Source organism: Caretta caretta, chromosome 2 (assembly GCF_965140235.1).
Source record: "Caretta caretta isolate rCarCar2 chromosome 2, rCarCar1.hap1, whole genome shotgun sequence".
NCBI classification, from domain to species: domain Eukaryota; kingdom Metazoa; phylum Chordata; order Testudines; family Cheloniidae; genus Caretta; species Caretta caretta.
The window spans coordinates 30,084,789-30,103,894 of record NC_134207.1 but is presented as its reverse complement, the minus strand read 5'-3'; the positions used below and the strand labels follow the sequence as shown (position 1 = coordinate 30,103,894).

Genomic DNA, 19,106 nt, shown 5'->3' with positions numbered 1-19,106 from the left:
TGACATGGTAAATAGAGCTGTTGAAACCCCATTCTTTTTCCAAATATTTTATCAGACCTCACACACCTTATTTGCAGTGTTGATGTGTCCCATATGACTGTTAGATACAACAACACTGTACAGTTATATTTAAGTGTAGACATCCCCATGAAAGGAGCCGCTGAACTTAATTGGGGGTGTTCCACTCAGGAAGATCCCAGGTGCTGCAATCCAGCCTTGAAGACTACAACTCCCATGATACTTTGGGGAAGGAGACAGACTTCCCTGCCTCGGTTTCAATGGGCTCCATTTTGTGAGGACTTAGAAAGTTAAAAGTGAATAGCTGCAGAGTTGTAGGGAGTCTTGTCTGAGCTCTGTTCAAGCAGGGCACCAGCCTGCTGCGGTCGCCTATTGTGACTTGGGAGCTGAGACTGTTAACGGTCCCCTGATCAGGGTATGGAAGAGATAGCTTTGTGGAGCTTTGTCCAAGCCAGGACAAAGACTGTTGCTGGGGCAAGAACTGACTGAGTTTGGGTGAAAACAGTGTGAGTAACCACAACTCTTCTTTCGTTTATTTAGGAAAGTGCTGTCAAGGAAAAGGGGGTGATGAAAGACTAAGTGGTCTCCTTGAGGCTGTAAAGTGGTCTTGTCTAACCAGGATCCAAGATTATTGACCTCTGGTTATAACAACGCCCGTCTTCAGAGCGGTCGTGGAGCTTGGATTGATCCACATTTAGAATCACGTTGCCCTTTGTTGACTTGGCTGGATTACTTTACCGGACCAACGAAGTGCTGTGCCCAGCTTGAGCGTCTCCAAGCACGCCCACACAAGCAGTTGTCTGGAACTTTGAAGTTCAGAGGAGTGCACGCTCAGAGGTGGGGTAGCTAATTCTGGCGTAAAAATGTATATTGGTTAAGTTTCATTTACTACTGTAAACTGTATTTATTAATTGATTTAAGCACCCCTCTGCTGACTTGAAGGGGTTGAGACATTTTAATTAATCTCAATCTGTTATATCCTGTTTTTTTTCTAAATTGTTAAATAAAGATTAGGGATATCAAGCGATTAAAATATTAATTGTGATTGCATGATTTAAAAAAAATCATGATTAATTGCACTGTTAAACAATAACAGAATACCATTTATTTATTTATTTGGGGTTTTTTTTTACAATGAATCACAATTTAAAAGGATAACAGTGATTAATTGCAGTTTTAATCACACTGTTAAACGATAGAATACAAATGGAAGTTTTGGATAAATATTTTGGATGTTTTTCTACATTTTTCAAATATATTGATTTCAGTTACAACACAGAATACAAAGTGTAGAGTGCTCACTTTATATTTGTTTTTATTACAACTATTTGCACTGTAAAAAACAAAAATAGTATTTTTCAACTCCCCCATTACAAATACTATAGTGCAATCTCTTTTTATCATGAAAGTTGAACTTACAAATGTAGAATTATGTACAAAAATAACTGCATTCAAAAACAAAACAATGTAAAACTGTAGAGCCTGTAAGTCCACTCAGGCCTATTTCTTGTTCAGCCAATCACTCAGACAAACAAATATCTCTTGTGGGAGATAATGCTGCCGACTTCTTGTTTATAATGTCACCTGAAATTCAGAACAGACATTCGCATGGCACAGTTGTAGCCAGCGTCACAAGATATTTACGTGCCAGATGTGCTAAAGATTCATATATCCTTTCATGCTTCAGCCACCATTCCAGAGGACATGTGTCCCTTCTGATGATGGGTTGCTCGATGACTATCCAAAGCAGTACGGACAGAGGCATGTTCATTTTCATCATTTGAGTCAGATGCCACCAGCAGATAGTTAATTTTCTTTTTTTGGTGGTTCAAGTTCTGTAGTTTCTGCACTGGAGTGTTGCTCTTTTAAGACTTCTGAAAGCATGCTCCACACCTCGTCCCTCTCAGATTTTGGAAGGCACTTCAGATTCTTAAACCTTGGGTCAAGTGCTGTATCCTTAGAAATTTCACACTGGTAACTTCTTTGCATTTTGTCAAATCTGCAGTGAAAGTGTTCTTAGAACATGTGCTGGGTCATCATCCAAGACTGTTATATCATGAAATATATGGCAGAATATGAGTAAAACAGAGCAAAAGACATACAATTCTCCCCCAAGGAGTTCAGTCACAAATTTAATTAACACATTATTTTTTTAATGAGCATCATCACAATGAATGCATGTCCTCTATAATGGTGTCCAAAGCATGAAGAGGCATACAAATGTTTAGCATATCTGGCATGTAAATACCTCGCAATGTCGGCAAGGAAAGTGCCATGTGAACGCCAGTACTTACTTTCAGGTGACACTGTAAATAAGAAGCGGGCAGCATTATCTCCCGTAAATGTAAACAAACTTGTTTGTCTTAGAGATTGGCTGAGCAAGAAGTAGGACTGAGTGGACTTGTACGCTCCAAAGTTTTAAACTGTTTTGTTTGAGTGCAGTTTTGTAACAAAAAAAATATACATTTGTAAGTTGCACTTTCATGATAAAGAGAATGCACTACAGTACTTGTACTAGGTGAATTGAAAAATACTATTTATTTTATCATTTACACAGTGCAAACATTTGTAAAAATATAAAGTGAGCACTGTACACTTCGTACTCTGTTGTAATGAAATCAATATATTTGAAAATGTAGAAAATCATCCAAAAATATTAAATAAATTTAAATTGGTATTCTATTGTTGAACAGTGCGATTAAAGCTGCAATTAATCATGATTATTTTTTTTTAATTACTCGTGTGAGATAACTGCGACTAATCGGCAGCCCAAGTAAAGATGTGTTAACCAGTACAGAGTTTATAACTGGTACTTTTGAGTTAGACCCATTGCATAGAGTAGCTCAGGTTTACTTCTGGAGGCTCCCAAGGCATGTCAGTACCAGCCCCAGCAAGGTAGATGCACCTCCAAGATTAATCTTCCTTATAAGTAAAATGACTGCAGCAGAGGGGTGGATAGAGGATTCCCACACATCCACCATCACCGCTGTGATACTCAGGATCCCCTTAAAATTGACAGGCACCCTGACACACAGGTGAGTGTTGCCTGCTCCCAAGTAAACCCAGGAAGGAAAGACGGGATCACTTAAGCATAGGTAGTATGCATGCAAGCAGATTTATTTTTGGATGCTGATTCCAGTGTTTGTGGCATCATAATTCTCTTCAAAGTTATGACCTGTGATGTCTCAGAAAGTACAGTGTAACATCAGTAAATGAATGGGAGTGGAGGAGAAAACTGATTATAAAGGACAAAACGTATACAACACAAATATCTTGAAATCTGTTTCTGATGGTAAATGAATGGAGAGAAAGTACAATTTACTGACATTTCAGTAAAACATGACATCACACCACTTCAGGTTAAATTTAAGACATTGTCCCTCATTTTCAAAGGTCCACAGTTTACCTGCAGGACCGCCTCATCCTATTCATATCCTCTCTGTTACAACTAGAGAAATCATGAAGTTTCTGTGTACGAGTCAGAGCTATTGCTGAGACAGGTCCACAAATCTGGAATGCACTCCTGGTACAGAATAGGATAACCACAAAAACCTTCAAAGAAATATGCAATAAAACCATAACATAAGTCAATTTATAAAGGAAGGAAGGATGGATAGATATGGATGCCATATAACAAATTAGAGAGGAAGAGAAAATGAGGTGGAATAATCAGTCATATATAGAATGCAATATCAAAAGCTGCAGTTACAAAACACTGAAGGGAGGTGTCTGGGAGAGCAGTGATCAGTCACATTATATATCTTCAGTGAGCAGCAATTACAGTTATGCAATTTTATTTTCTCCAAAGATACAGCTAATATAGATTCCCATGCATGTTGACTAAACACTAAAGATGTTGCCATAAAAACAAAGCTAAGATGCATCTTCTTAATAACTATATTTCAAAATAAAACCTGAAACATGCAACACCCTCATCTTACTCATAGAAATCTGAAATAGGTGTTGAACGAACATGGAAGGAAGATGTCTGTAAATCAGATTCTAACATATGACCAAGGTAGTTGTCATAAATAAAGGGAAGGGTAACAACCTTCCTGTATACAGTACTATAAAATCCCTCCTGGCCAGAGGCACAATATCTTTTTATCTGTAAAGGGTTAAGAAGCTTAGGTAACCTGGCTGGCACCTGACCAAAAGGACCAATAAGGGGACAAGATACTTTCAAATCGGGACAGGGGGTGAAGGCTTTTGTCTGTCTGTTCTCTGTGCTTGCTGGAGAGAGATCAAACAAGCAAGCAATCCAACTCCATTAGAATTAGTAAGTACTAGCAAGGAAATGTGTTAGTTTACTTTTGTTTTGGCTTGTGATTTGCTCTGTGCTGAGAGGAAGGTGTATTCCTGGTTTTCTTATTGTAACTTTAAAGTTTTTGCCCAGAGGGAAATCCTCTGTGTTTTAAATCTGATTGCCCTGTGAGATTAGCGTCCCTTCTAATTTTACAGAGGTGCTTCTTTTACCTTTTTTCTTTCTCATAAAGTTCTGTTTCTTTTAAGAGCCTGACTGATTTCTCTATTGTCCTAAGACCCAGGGGTTTGGGTCTGTGATCACTTTGTAACCAACTGGTTAGGATATTATTCTCAAGCCTCCCAAGGAAAGGGGGTGTAACAGCTTGGGGGGATATTTGGGGGGAATAGGAACTCCAAGTGGTCCTTTCCCTGATTCTGTGTTAAATCACTTGGTGGTGGCAGTGTACCCTCCAAGGGCAAAGAGTTTGTGCCTTGGGGAAGTTTTACCCTAAGCTGGTAAAAATAACCTTAGGGGGCTTTCATGTGGGTCCCCACGTTTGTATCCTAGAGTTCAGAGTGGGGAGGGGAACCCTGACAGTAGTCAAGCAGTGAATGTAGAGTAACAGGCTCTGCAAGAGCTTTCACAGAATATCAGAAACCCTTTCTACTTAAATTCATAGTATACCTTTCTGATAGTCTGTTTCTGAGCAAGTCAGACCTTGGACACAAACTCAGAGACGTCAGACTTCTCAGCTTCTACACCCTCTGGAACCATGTGTTCTGTATTCTGATTCACTATCAAAGCATCGTAGATGATGGGCTGACTAATAATTCCTGGTCAAATATTGAGTCCCTCCCTGATCACTCAGATGGCGTTAGGTCTCCATTAAGCACTGCGTGAATGGTGGGACTAAACCAAAGATAGCAATTATTAGATGTGGTGTGTTAACACTGACATGTCAGGTCTCACTGGGTGCTTTGAGGCAGTTGAAATGCAGCTTGGAGACCAATGCATACATGGATGTTGCTGGTAGAGTTTCAGTGCTGAACTGAGAACCCTTTACATTGGATAGCCAAGGCAAAAGATACTTTCAAGACCTTTTAGGACATTTTGCATCCAACATATGGGAAGCAATATCAGAAGCAAGGAGAATTTTCAGGCACTTTGTTCAGCTTACTGTGACATCCATGAGCAAATTTCAAAGACAAAGCAGTCACAGTGTGCTCCACAGATCAGGATATTAGAGTCATGCCTCTCCCGTATGAACATACTGCAACTGTACTCTGAGCACTTCTCAAAGCCACCAGAATGCTTCTCCATTCTGAAGGAGAAAGGAGGGAATGTGGGAGAATAAAAACAAACAAACAAATATAAGAAACTGCAGGTGCAAGGGTTGTGAGGGAGAACCAAATCTCTCTGATGCCAATGGAGTCATGACACTAAAATTCCTTGTGCAGCTGGAAATGGCCCACCTTGATTATCATACACATTGTAAGGAGAGTGATCACTTTACATAAGCTATTACCAGCAGGAGAGTGGGGTTGGGGGAGAGAAAACCTTTTGTAGTGATGATCACCTATTTTTTCATGGTTTTTTGTATAAAAACGTCTTCTGTACTTTCCACAGTATGCATCCGATGAAGTGAGCTGTAGCTCACGAAAGCTTATGCTCAAATAAATTGGTTAGTCTCTAAGGTGCCACAAGTCCTCCTTTTCTTTTTGCGAATACAGACTAACATGGCTGTTACTCTGAAACTAATACATATGGCACTTACCACGGATGAAGGCCAGTTCACAAGCCAAACGTGGTCACAAAGGAACTGGTACTAAAGCACTCAGGTTCTGAAGTCTTTTCTTCACTGCAGCGTTAGCTTGACTATTGCCCCAATCCATATTCCCATCCACACACAAAAATGTCCATCATAAATAAGTATTGCTTTAAAGGCAAGATAGTTGGCCCCCTGAGGGCATGAGGGATGCAGCTCAAATGGTACTACACTTGATCTAATAATCTAGTGGAGATGCATGTACAGGCAGCAGCTCAAATTAAACGCAACTCACCAGCTGTTAATCCAATCTCTCTGTGCTGCTAATCAAATCACTCTGTGTAGTTTAAGCACTGTTTCACAGCATGGCTGCTTTTACTCAAGCTCCCTGAGCAGCTACATTTGAGTTACTTCTACTCGAGTAATTCCACTCGAGCTAGTCTAGTTTGAGTGGTGTGACTTGAGTGGAGTAATTCAAGTGAATTGTTGCAGTGAAGACAAGCCCTTAATGCAGAGCTGGCCTTGATTAATAACCCCCACCCCTGAAGCCAGTGCTCTGTACTTTGAGCTATACAAGTTCCCCACCTGGCCTCACATTTGAAGTGCAAACCCAAGACTGACAATCATAATTGCCTCTGTGGAGAATGAACATTTGATTGCAATAATAATAATAATAATAATAATTAATAAATAATGTATCAAGAGTTTATCCAACAGTTTTGTTGTTGCTCATTTAAATGTATTAATTATTTTGGCTATTTCAAGAGTGATGTGATGTTATTTTTGCTATTTTAAGTATCATGTTTCTGTTATGTTAATATGGTACTCCAAGAGTGCCTTTGTTGTACTTACTACAGAGTGACTCACGCCAAAGAGGTACCCATAAATGCCATTGATATTTGTAAGGGAAAAGGGGGGGAAAACCAAGGAAGATGACAAAGGCATTTTGATAATTCCAGATTCTACTGTGTCTCTACCATATTTTCCGTGTTTCTTTTATGCTCCAGTGATTCATTCTTTGCTATTGGATATTTTGCTTTGGGTATTGGATGTTTATGTATAGCACTTAAGTGAATTGTAACACATCACTGAAGAATCAAGCAATGGATTGAAATGCAAGGGCTAGAAACCATTAATACAAATGAATATGAAACATTACAATAGTTCCTTTGTATTAATGTGGACATTATAGAAGTGATTCTGGCACCATCACAATATGCTGAGCAGTACCTATTCCAGAGGATAATGGACATCTCACAGTGTAAGGCACTACTCTGTCTGAGGGTGTCAGAATTATGTAATGGTAATAAGAAAATAATCATAATCTTTGTTGTTGTTTTTTAATGGGGAATTAAATCTCTTCTTGCTCATATCTCAATTTTCAAATGCTAATTTGAATTGTATTCGTAGGCAAGTGCTGTCATTTTGATCCCAACACCGGATTCAGGGGGAGTTTTCCCCATGTCAGAGGAGGGAGAAGTAGAATTAGGCCCATTGTTTCCCAAACAACCTGATGGATAAACACTACTGTTATTTAGAGTTGCAGATACAGATTTCAAATCACTTTATATAGGTGGGCAATCACTATCATTTATACAGATGGCAAATCCTGAGAAACAGACAAATAAGTATTTTCACAAGATCACACAGCAAATCAGTGGTAAAGCTAGGCACAAAACCCAGGCTTCTTGATTTCAAAATGCCATTAACTATGCGATTTTCTTCCCTGGATGCACAAGTAGAAAGAGGGGAGTGAGAAAGTCTGTACCCGTATTTTCATCATTTTACAACTCTATGATAAATTTTGTAGAAAGTATGCATTGTGAGGTATCGTTTGAAAATTCATAATCTGCTGAACATTATTGTCCTGGTGAAATATGTATGTAAAGTTATAAAATTCTACTGTATACAACATGTTCCAAAGTCAGGAGAAACAGCTTCATACCAGTTCCTCAGAGACAAAAGGCTAGCCAGCACCACAGCCATTTATCAAAATAATCTAATGGACTATCACCTGGTTAAATGGCCATTCTTTGGCAGGAAGAAGTGTGTGAAAGAAATTTATATATTGGCGATGGAACAGCTTTAAATTTTTGTGCAAACAGACTTGCTGTTGCCTGAACTCCAGCTGGAGACATTACTCAAAGAGGAGAAAGACATGTAAAAATGAGGAACAGAGGCCCCAAATCACCTCTCTCCTCCATTTCTCTTTGCCCATGACATCCAATGCCTGAAGGACAAGGAAAGGAGCATTGAACTGGGGGAAGGGTCCTGGTTGAAAGGCATCCAGCCAGTAAGTCTTCAAAAGCATTTGGCGACAGACATTTTGCTTTTAATTCACTTAGCTTGTTAAGTTGGGTATTAGTTTGTGTTTCACCTTTTATTTATTTATAACCAATTCTGACTTTTATGCCTCATTACATATAATCATTTAAAATCTATCTTTCTGCAGTTAATAAACTTGTTTTATTGTTTTATCTAAGCCAGTGTGTTTGGACTTAAGTGTTTGGGGGAACAACATTTGTGTATATAATTTGCTATTAATGAAATGATGTAATTTATATGAGCTTGTATTCTCCAGGACTGGGCAATACAAGACACACATTTCTGGTGGAAAGTCTGGCATTGGGAATTTGCTGGTGTCACTCTGCTGTAGAATTCAAGGGGGGCAATCTGGCTGGCTGAGGCACTCTGGCAGTATATCAGAGGGTAGTTTACCTGCTGAGGGCTGGGTGGGAGTGGTTGTGCTCACAGCAAAGCACTGTCAAATGCACCCCAGGCTGGAGAACTGAGGGGATGCAGCTTAAGTCTAATAATCCAGATTGTACCGTGTGTAATGTCACAGGGAGATTGTAGCCTTCAATGGTGGTCTTTCATACTTTATTTGGGAGAAAGAACAGACCAATTAATTAGCCTTACAAAGGCCCAAGAGTTCATAAACCTTGCTTTGACTGGAAACTTAACATATATCCTTCTGTTCCTGGGCTGAGTTTTTCAATACACTTGCTATTTATTTTACCTAATTATTCTTTGATATTTTTTGATGAGACATATTGTCCTTTCAGCCATCCAAGGAAAGCTTATCCTTTTTTGGTGAAATCATAATGTGGAATCCAAGACTTCACAATCAATCCCATGACAATAGACAATAACATTGGTAACACAAGAGTTTGACTCAATGGCAGGTCAGGCAGGGAGAGCTTGCCTCAAATATATTAATTAATTAACCTTTGGAATTCACTGCAAGTAGATATCAATAAGTCCAAGAGTTTACTGAGATTAAACATTTAGAGGTTTTGAAATTAAGACAATGGACTGGAATTCAGGACTTTCTCAATTAAATTTCCTGCTCTTCCACAGACTTTCTACATGATGCTGCTGGACGAGTCATTTAACATCTCTATGCTTCAGATCCCTATTTGTAAAACAGGATTAACAATACTTCCTTTCTCCCATCCTTTGTCTGTCTTTTCTATTTAGATTGTAAACTCTTTGAGGGGAGCACTGCATCGTTCTAAGTGTCTTTACAGTGCCTAGCGCAATGGGGCCGCAATATCACTTTTATGTAAATAAAAATGTTATTAGTTATAATGAAATTGACAATAATGCCTCAAAATTTAATCTGCATTTAACTTCTGTTTGTTTTCAAAGTCCACCTAATTTTGTGGGCCTAATTCTTTCATCAGAACAATGGACACAGTTTCCAACAGTGAGCACAAGGAATGGTAACTGCACTTGCATAGGTTTAAACTCATTGTTCTGTATCCATTGGTGAGCACAGTGTCCCTAAAGAGAACTCAAGAGACTTTTTATCTGTTAAAATCCATGTATCTTGGGAGATTTGCTTGAGGGCCTGTGCCTCTGCACTGCCTCATTGCCCCCTTCCTCTACAAGTGATTCCTTAGCGCTCCTGTATGACTCTGTCACTATTCAGTTCCCTGCTCAGGAACAAGAGAGGGTGTTCTCTGAGAGGTAAGGTGTGATGGTTTGGAGACTTGTCTACATACAACTTAAGAATTCTGTTTGATATTATAAACTATGTATAGCTTCAATCTCATTGTGTAAGTAAATCAGCTGTGGGATGGAAAAAAGCCCAGTCACATATCACACACATTATCTGGAAGAAGCTACAGCACAAAACAAAAATAAGTCATTAATACTTAATAACTGGGCTCTGGCAGGATATTGAGTATGCTAAGGAGGACGTTATATAGGGGGAGGATGTCTCAGTTGTTCTTTGGGACAAGGATCGGAGTAATGGAAAATCCCCAGAAGGGAACAAAGAAACCAGGCATTAGGACTGGCATTTAAAAACTCAGATGCTGAGAGAGTCAGGAGACAAAGGGTCATCCATCCTAAGAAGAAGGAAACTTTTGACTCTCAGACCAGCCAAAGTTGAAGGAAGCTGGCTGCAGGGGTCAAAGAGAAAACTCCATGTTCCATAGCTGAAGCCATGAGCTGAAGGAATGAGGTCCATGAGAGGGGACTTGGAACCCTCAAAGAACACTGACCCAAGTCCCAATGAACCCTCAAGAATGGTGAGGAAACTCAGGCAGGGAATAGCATGCAGATATTTACTTTTTTTTCTGGATCTGTATCTCTTGTGCTGTCTAAAGTGTAGACTGATGGATAGAAATTCTTCTGCAAAGTTTGCACATTTACTTCAACTATCACATGGCCCTGAAGGGGTAAACAGTAAACTGGAGTACCCACGATGTTGGAGCTCTGGGAAGGGTGTGCTTAAACTACTTGAAGTTTTGAGAGGATCAGCACCAGTGTTCCCTCTAATTTTTTTATGTCCAAGTGCCACGTTCGGAATAAATGTTATGTGCACCAATGTGAAGGTGATGTGTAACACATCACCTTCATATTGGTGCACATAACATAATTCATGTGGTGGGGCTGGGGATGAGAGGTTTGGAGTGTGGGAGGGGGCTCAGGGCTGGGGCAGAGGGTTAGGGTGGGGCCAGGGATGAGGGTTTTGGGGTACAGGCTGCCCCGGGGCTGTGGTGGGGAGAGAGGACTCCCCAAGCCCTCTCTTGCCTCAGCAGCTTGGGGATGAGGGAGAGGTGCCTCTCCCCGGCTGCGGCACCTCTGGCAGGGCTGGGTTAGGTTGGGCTGAGGGGGGGGGGGTTCCTCTCCCCCGGCTGCAGGAAGTCCGGATCAGGTCTACGGAGAGGTCCGCCTCTCCCTTCTGCGGCAGGTCCGCGCTGAGGCTTGCGGGGTGGGGCACCTCCCCCCACCACAGCAGGTCTGCGCTGAGGCTTGCGGGGTGGGGCACCTCCCCCCACCACAGCAGGTCTGCGCTGAGGCCTGCGGGGTGGGGCACCTCCCCCCACCACAGCAGGTCCATGCTTTGGCTGGCAGAGAGGGGCGCCTCTCCCCACCGAGGCAGGTCCGTGCTGAGGGAGAGTAATCTCTCCTTACCGCAGCCCTGAGCCCCTGTGCGGGACTTAATAGGCAGTTGCGCAGCCACGCAGCAGCGCAGCTTAGAGGGAACTTAGATCTGCACTAATCTTGGGACCTGGGCAGCTGGACTGCAGGGTCCCACTTCCAAAAGCGATACCGGACAAGAGTCTTTGCCCAGGGAGTATGCTTGGAGTCCAAAGAAAAAGAGAGTGCCTGTCTATCCAGACCAAAGGGTAGTAAAAATGCATGGATTTAGTGTTGGGATCCAAATACAGCAGTCTGATGAATGTCCAAGCATGGGGAGTTTGACCAGAACTTTGACATGGGGAAATTGATGAAAATTGTTGCTTTTGGATTTACCATGAATTTATTGTAGAAACTACTCCATAGCTGAGGGGAGATGATGCCCTGGCAAACAGTCCTCCAGTGGGCTGAGCCAGTCTCATGGAACCAAATCCTTGTAGAGAAGGGCTTTGACGAGGTGACACACATTTCATAGAATCATAGAAGATTAGGGTTGGAAAAGACCTCAGGAGGTCATCTAGTCCAACCCCCTACTCAAAGCAGGACCAACCCCAACTAACTGGACCTGGAACAACTGGAACTCTCTCCTTTTTACACTCCAGCTATCTGAAGAAGTGGCCCAATGAGCTTAAAATACATTGGCGGTATGATTTATATCCATTGGGACTCACTGTTCTCTACTGGGTAAGTACATATTCAGGAACTTTTTACAGTGAGCATTATTCGCCTAACAAGGCAGTGACAATCCTTTGAATGCCTACGATAAATATGCAAAGATCTACTTTATAGTCTATGGTGTTAAGACCAAATTCAGAGAGATCTAATATGGACCATCATGTAAAAGTCTATTTCAAGACTTCTTTGTTGTTCTTAGGTCATTGACCTAACAGATTTAACACTTTTAAAGCTTTCAGCATCTCATCAGCATTCCTTACAGGGGTCTGATGTGCTAATATGCCAGAGGTTCTTATTAGCTTTTTTTCCCCCAACATAAATGTATCACATGTATATTAGGCACTGTTAAATTAAATATTGTTACTGGAACATTGTTTTTTTACTTTGTAAACTAATGTCTTAAAATGTGGATTAAAAATAGCATACTGAATATTTACATTTACAATGAAATCCATCTGCGGATAGATTACACCTTAAACTGTGTGTGCATATATAATCATTCCAGAATGAGAGAAATAATTTTAACAAACCAATTTTACATTCATACCTCAAATTGCACATTTTAGTGTAATTCTGTGTATCATAAGATAAAACATTTTGTATCAAATTTTGTTCATGTTTGTGATACACAGAATATAAAAACAAAAAACACACACAACCAACCAAAAAAAAAAACCCACACAAAAAAAACCGAACACCTGTTGCATTTACCTTTATACTCCAGATGGAAACCAGTAAAGCTAACAGATCCATCACTCCGAAAAGCCAAGTGCATGTTGTTTGAGCTGCTTTCTATCCTCTCTGGCAACTTGCTATCTTGAAAACTCCCAATTAGTGGACTATTGCTGTCAAGCCCATCGTAGATATAGAGGAAGTCATAATTTGGTTCAATACTGAAACTATAAAACATTAAAAAGAAAAGAAATGTTAGGTAGAATATGCTTTGCATGATATCCTAACTCTGATCAGCTCAACTGAGTACTTACCAACACTGTTTCTAAAAGTAGGGGCAAAAAACACTCAATAGTAATGATTTGTGAAGATGATTAATGATAAATTATTATTTTTTTAAATGTCTTTATCTTTTGTAATTATTTTCCTGCCAATCTGGAAACCATGCAGATATCTTTCTAGATAATAATTGTTAATGTAAATATTTCTAAATTCAGAGTATCAAACTCATAGAAAAATATTACCATGAGGTATGTATGTGTGAGTGAGTGAGAGAGAGAGAAAGAGAAATTGCTTTTTCTTTATTTATTTTAGAGTTGTGCAAAATTCAGTGATTTTAATTTCCAGTGGACCCATCATGCTATAACCTGGGGAGGGATGTGTTAAGATACAGTATAACGTTACTGTACATGCCATCCCCTGAAACTGAACTTTCCAGCACTGTGAGTGCTTGGCCTTTTGGTGACCCTAGTCCCAGAAATCTGGGACAATACCAGGGGGTTAGTGGCAGTCTGGCTACAACCAACCTAGCTGGAATGGTCAGATACTCAACCTTCTCTTCCTCCTATTTGAGTGAGTTTTGAACATCTTTTTGTGAAGGTGGTTGGGGAAGTTCTATGGCCTGTGTTACACAGGAGGTGGGACCAGGTGATAACAATGGCTCTTCTGGCCTTGGAATCTAAGAATCTATAAAAACCAAATGACTCATTGAGACTTCTGAACATAAAGTACAGTAAAAAGCCTACCTGGACATAGTAAAAGTTCTAACTGATATCTTAAAAGTATCTATTTAATGTGCATATTTTGCTATTGAGTAATAAGTAATTGGTGAGCAATAGTTCAGATGAAAGTAAACATTAAAAAAATCACTAGGCAATAAATTTTATAATATGACTAAAAAAAATCAGGGAAAGATTTGTCTCTTATGTTTGAACAATTCCTAGTACAATGGGGCCTCAAACCAAACTGGGATCTTTGGGAATTATAATAATAATTAATAATAAACATCAACTTCAAATAAATACTTTTCCACAGAAAGTGTCTGGTTTTGCTTTATGGTTATAATACCATGCAGACAGCAACATTCTCTCTGAATTCTCTGAAACAGAAGTAAGTGCTGCATTATGATAGAGGTGTTTAACAAACCAAATTTAATATCCAGGAAAATATTACTCACATGAACCATATTTTTATGTAACAATGTGGGCTAATAAAACTGGATCCAAATACTACTTTTAATGTTTTGCTTTAATCTCATGTGCACATTTCCTATGAAAGGTGCTGAACTGACAGCCCTCTGGTCAAAAAAAAAAGTCCTTCCTTTCAGATAGGGGAGAACCCCACAAATTAGCTTACTCTGTCTTCCCGACCTTGTCATGGAGAGAATCTCTCTGTAGGCTTGATCCTGTAAGATGCTGAGCATCCTCCACTTCCAGTTTGGTTAGTGTCAGTTAAGGACCTTCTGCATCTCACGGGCATGTTCAGCACCTTGCAGGATTGAGCCCTGTGTGTGTTCAAGTCTCTGTTTATTCGGCCCTTGGTGTCTCTGCGGAGACTGCTGACAAAGGTAACAATTACTGATAGTTTTGATGGTTACTTAATGTGCTCTAGGTATTATCAGCTCTTACCCTATCAAGATCTGAGCAGCCACCAATGGTAATGATGTAAACATGATTAAAAAAAAATATGGCCAAATAACAGCTTACCTGATAAATGCTAGTGATATAACATAGTCGTTATTAACAGTGATACTCCAGTCACAGTCTCGACTATGTGGATAGGGATGAGGAAAGTTTGGTGAAAGAATAAAACCTGATGAGCCTGTCAAGTTTCCTCCACAGGGTGCTGTAAATGGGGAGGGAAAAAGGTAAGTACCAGCAATCTGTTTACTAACATTTGAAAGTAGAGAGTCTTCAAAGAGTTAAATGAGAAACACCGTGTATTTAATGCAAGAGTTCACAAAGGAAACTTTAATAGGAGCAAAAATTAAAGTCACATTTCTGATAAGTCAATCTTCTAATTACCACAAAGTCAAATTTGTCACTGAACTTTACATCCTTTAAGTTTGTTACCATGGCATAAACATCAGAGCTTTTCTGAACCTGCTCTAAATTTGAAGAGTATTCTGGATAATGATTTGCAAACAAGCACAATAAGCATGCCACTTCAGGATTTCTATTACCAAGTACCATCAAAGGCAGGGGTTTTTTGTTTTTGTTTTTTGGTTTTTTTTTTTTTTAAAGCGCTGAAATAGGGTTTACCGAGGTTACAAATGCAACCACATGTATGTGAGTTTCAATCTGGTAGGGTTTATCAGCAGTCCAGTTTGATGGGACTGTGGGCTTTACAAACTACATATCATACAGTTATGCTACTAAGTGTGGCTTACAGGCATACAAAGAAAATATTAGTACATCCTACAAGCACACTCAAAGTAGAACAAAGAAAGTTCTATGTGCGCCCAACAGCATGCAGGGAAGTTTGGGTTTTATTTTTAAAGGACAATTATGTAAGTGCTGTAACCATTAAGGTAGCATTACTGACAGTTACAATAATGAGGAAGGTATGGACAAGAGGAAGCTAATTCTCAGAACACTTAAGACTTTCCCTTGACCCTCAGGCTAACTGCATCCACCAGTCCCTTCTGGATCACATACTCTGGTCTACCCTTGGAGCTGTGACCTTGTAGACTGTGACTGCACATTGGCCACAAGTTATGAAAATAATTATTTATATTTTTACTTCCCCTGTTATTATTGTGCAGATGGGAGGCAGTACTATCCTTATTCTTAAGACCCCAATCTACCAGGACCACAAGATGCTGTGAGGAAGGTGAAAAACTCACTGGACAGCTTGCTTATATTCCTTAGAGAAAAAAAATCCTTCCTGACCCCAACAGGTAACACCAAGCTGGAAACACAGCTCTGACAGCCACCCCACTTACAGGGCAATATGTGGGGAGGGGGGAAGGGAGCATCTCTCAGCAGCAAGAATTGTTTCTGTATATCCAGGACTGCTTAAATGCAGAGAGGATGGGGAGTTCATTGGAAGCCCCAGCCCTAGTTCCCACCCATTCACAATGTCCATGTGCATTCTGTGTGAGAAGGAAGAAAAGAAGGAGGGACCCTGGTGAAGGGGCCTCTACTCACATTCCCTAAGAGCATGGTGCAGGATTGGGGCCCTAGTGCACAGCAACTATATTGTGGTCACACCTATTCCATTCATTAAGGAATTGACTATTGTATATGGTCATGCAGTTAACTATGAGAAAGTTCTCATTTCTCAAGGTGATTACTTTATCTTCATCACTGCTGCTGCCTTTATTTGTTATTATTTATTATCATCATCATCACAGACCTTAAAAAGCAAAGTAAGCAGTAAACTCATCCTTGGGTGTTTAGATTAGGCTTCACAAATTGTGTTTGAATTTCAGTGCAGATAATCATTCACTTTACATTTTCTACAAAGCCTCTGTTATCCAGTGTATCAGCTGACTGGCAAATGGTAGATATAAAACAGATTGTGTCGGATTGCACCAGGATAGCAAACACAAACTAATTCATAGAATGAAAGTCACTTACATGAGAAATTGAACCACAAGCCAATCATGAATTCAAGTAATATAACTGTAATTGTATACTGGACAAGTGCAATCTTATAAGGGGCTGACATTTTATACTGGAATCAAAATATTATTCATTTATATATATTTTGTTTAGAAAAAAAAGGACAAGGAATAGAGAAATCTAAGAATCCATTATCAGAGGAACAATACTTGGATTTTTTTTTAATCATATTGGTACAGTAGGTGGTAATGGATTTTTAAATCACTATTTTGTCTTAAATCAATGAGAGGCAAACAAGAATTTTCAGGGTGTCCAAACCATATAATTACTGGAATTCAGTGGTAATAGTAACTGCATGTAACAATCATTTAGCCATATGGACCAAATATATTTCAAAGTCATTAGCACAGATGTGTTTGCTTTCCTTGCCGGTGATTCTTCAGTTATTGGGATTACACTGGAAATAGTTTCTCTGAAGTTTCCAAAGGCAGGATAGTATTATGCACATACTTGAATGCCACTGGGTTGTAGGTAAAGAATTTAACAGCTTGTGGAAGTACGAATTAGTGCCGATAATAATTTAATTGTCTTGCCTTTGCAATAATGTGTTTAATAGATACTGTTCTGTCTTTTCAAAATGGAGGTTTACATTGCTGTAAGTCAGAAGTTTGATTTCATTGATTTGCATGCAGTGATAATTCAGAAGTAAGAATGAAAAACAAACAAAACCCACATGATTTCTTAAGATTGCCTTTAACAGAATTCACCATAAAGCTCCATCATACTAAGCCAATAAGAATTTATGCAAACATTCTAAAATTATATGGATACATGCAATATGAAAGTTGTTCACTGTAGCTGGAGTTCAAGATCACGTCTACATTCATACTCTTGTGATATACTAATGGTCCAAATTGCACCATTCACACATCCAAGAGCGGGAATGTGAAGAAGTGAACCGAAGAAGAAATGAAGTTTACTCACCTATAACCAGACTTCTTTGAGATGACCTCTACACATTAACATTCTTGAAATTCTCTGATGGGGAAACCTGAACCATCAGCACACCCCAAGAGTGGGAATGCAAAGAGGCCAGTAAAAGAAGAAGTCTTGTTTCTCTCCATTGTAAGTTAAGACAAACCATCAGCTCTGAATCAGTGTGTGTTCTAAGCTCTATTCTTTCACTGGTGGCAGTCCCCTGGTTGCCTGGTTTGTCGTCTCAATTTACTGTAGCTTATTTGTTAGGTTCTACTTGTGGAAATTCTGGCTAAACCTAAGGTGTCTGTAATTAGGTTCTGCATAAATACATCCTCCTCTGGAAACGGTGTCAGGTGGAATTCCCAGAATTTAGCCATTGCCCCCGAGTCTGACCTGTACTTCATCGTGGTGGAGGGGTGTAACATCTGAAGTAGGGGATCACTCATTGGAGATATACCATCAGCTATGAAGGCTTGTTCAAAATATCACCTTGGGCATCATGTGAGGTGGACAGGTCCAAAAAGAACCCTGAAAATGATGGCTAACACAGGCAGCAAAGATGTAGGGCAGCAGCTGCACCTACCTATTCAAGGTGAAGGAAGTCTCTGAGAAAGACTCAATGGCTCGGGTCACGTAGTGTGAAGCCAGTACCAGTAGACGAGGAAAAGGGTTGCATTACTGTGCCTCTATCTCATTTCAGTGGGACCAGGTATTTTTTGGGACAATCATTTGCTCTTGCTTTTGACCAGGGGTCGGCAACCTTCAGCATGCGGCCCATCAGAGTAATCTGCTGGCGGCTGTGAGACATTGTTTACATTGACCGTCTGCAGGCACAGCCCCCCGCAGCTCCAAGTGGCTGCAGTTCACCATTCCCATCCAATGGGAGCTGCGGGAAGCGGTGTCCAGCATGTCCCTGTGGCCTGTGTCACTTCCCACAGCTCCCATTGGATGGCAACGGTGAACTGCGGCCACTAGGAGCTGCGGGGGGGGGGGGCGGGGGCATGCCTGCAGATGATCAATGTAAACAAAACATCTCGTGGCCTGCCAGTGGATTACCCTGATGGGCCGTATGATGAAGGTTGCTGACCCCTGCTTTTGACCATGAATAACTTAGCATCCAGTTAAACCCCTGCCTTACTCTCAGCAGTAGATGCCTTGCTGTTGCCGTCTTCCCTTGGTGTAAATACGATGGGCTTGTGCCGAAGCCCCCCTGGGGATGCATGCCCTCTGATGTCGGAAGGCACGACTGCAGTATACTGTGGCAATGTATCCAATTGTAACTGAGATCTCCACCAGTCCATCAAAATTGCAACCTGGAATGTTGCAACTCTTCACAGGCATGGTCATCAGGTCACTGTCTCATGTAAAATGGACCATCTTGGCATATCAATTGCAGGCCTAACTGAAGCAAGGCTGATTGGTGACAGATGTCACAAGGTGGAAGATTCTTTACTTCTGTGTTCTGGTGGCCCCA

The 19,106-nt window shown here is 40.3% G+C and overlaps 1 protein-coding gene and 1 long non-coding RNA gene across 5 annotated transcripts in view; one reads left to right on the top strand and one right to left on the bottom strand.

Annotated features, from left to right (window-relative positions):
- Nucleotides 1-19,106, bottom strand: part of CSMD3 (CUB and Sushi multiple domains 3) — a 1,179,008-nt gene that overhangs the window by 324,521 nt on the left and 835,381 nt on the right. For all 3 annotated transcript variants that reach the window (XM_048841517.2, XM_048841518.2, XM_048841519.2), the window contains 2 exons: nucleotides 14,795-14,933; nucleotides 12,849-13,036 (listed from right to left, as the gene is read on the bottom strand). In XM_048841517.2, the coding sequence (XP_048697474.2) occupies nucleotides 12,849-13,036; nucleotides 14,795-14,933 (327 nt within the window). The remainder of the gene's footprint in view (nucleotides 1-12,848; nucleotides 13,037-14,794; nucleotides 14,934-19,106) is intronic.
- The window catches only part of LOC125632774 (uncharacterized), a 55,155-nt gene continuing 36,344 nt past the window's right edge, over nucleotides 296-19,106 (top strand). Inside the window, exons 1-2 of one of the 2 annotated variants that reach the window (XR_007355408.2) lie at nucleotides 296-433; nucleotides 559-855. This is a non-coding gene — a long non-coding RNA (uncharacterized LOC125632774). Of the gene's footprint in view, nucleotides 434-558; nucleotides 1,052-19,106 lie in introns of those variants that run through there. The other variant, XR_012666895.1, reaches the window with a different exon arrangement.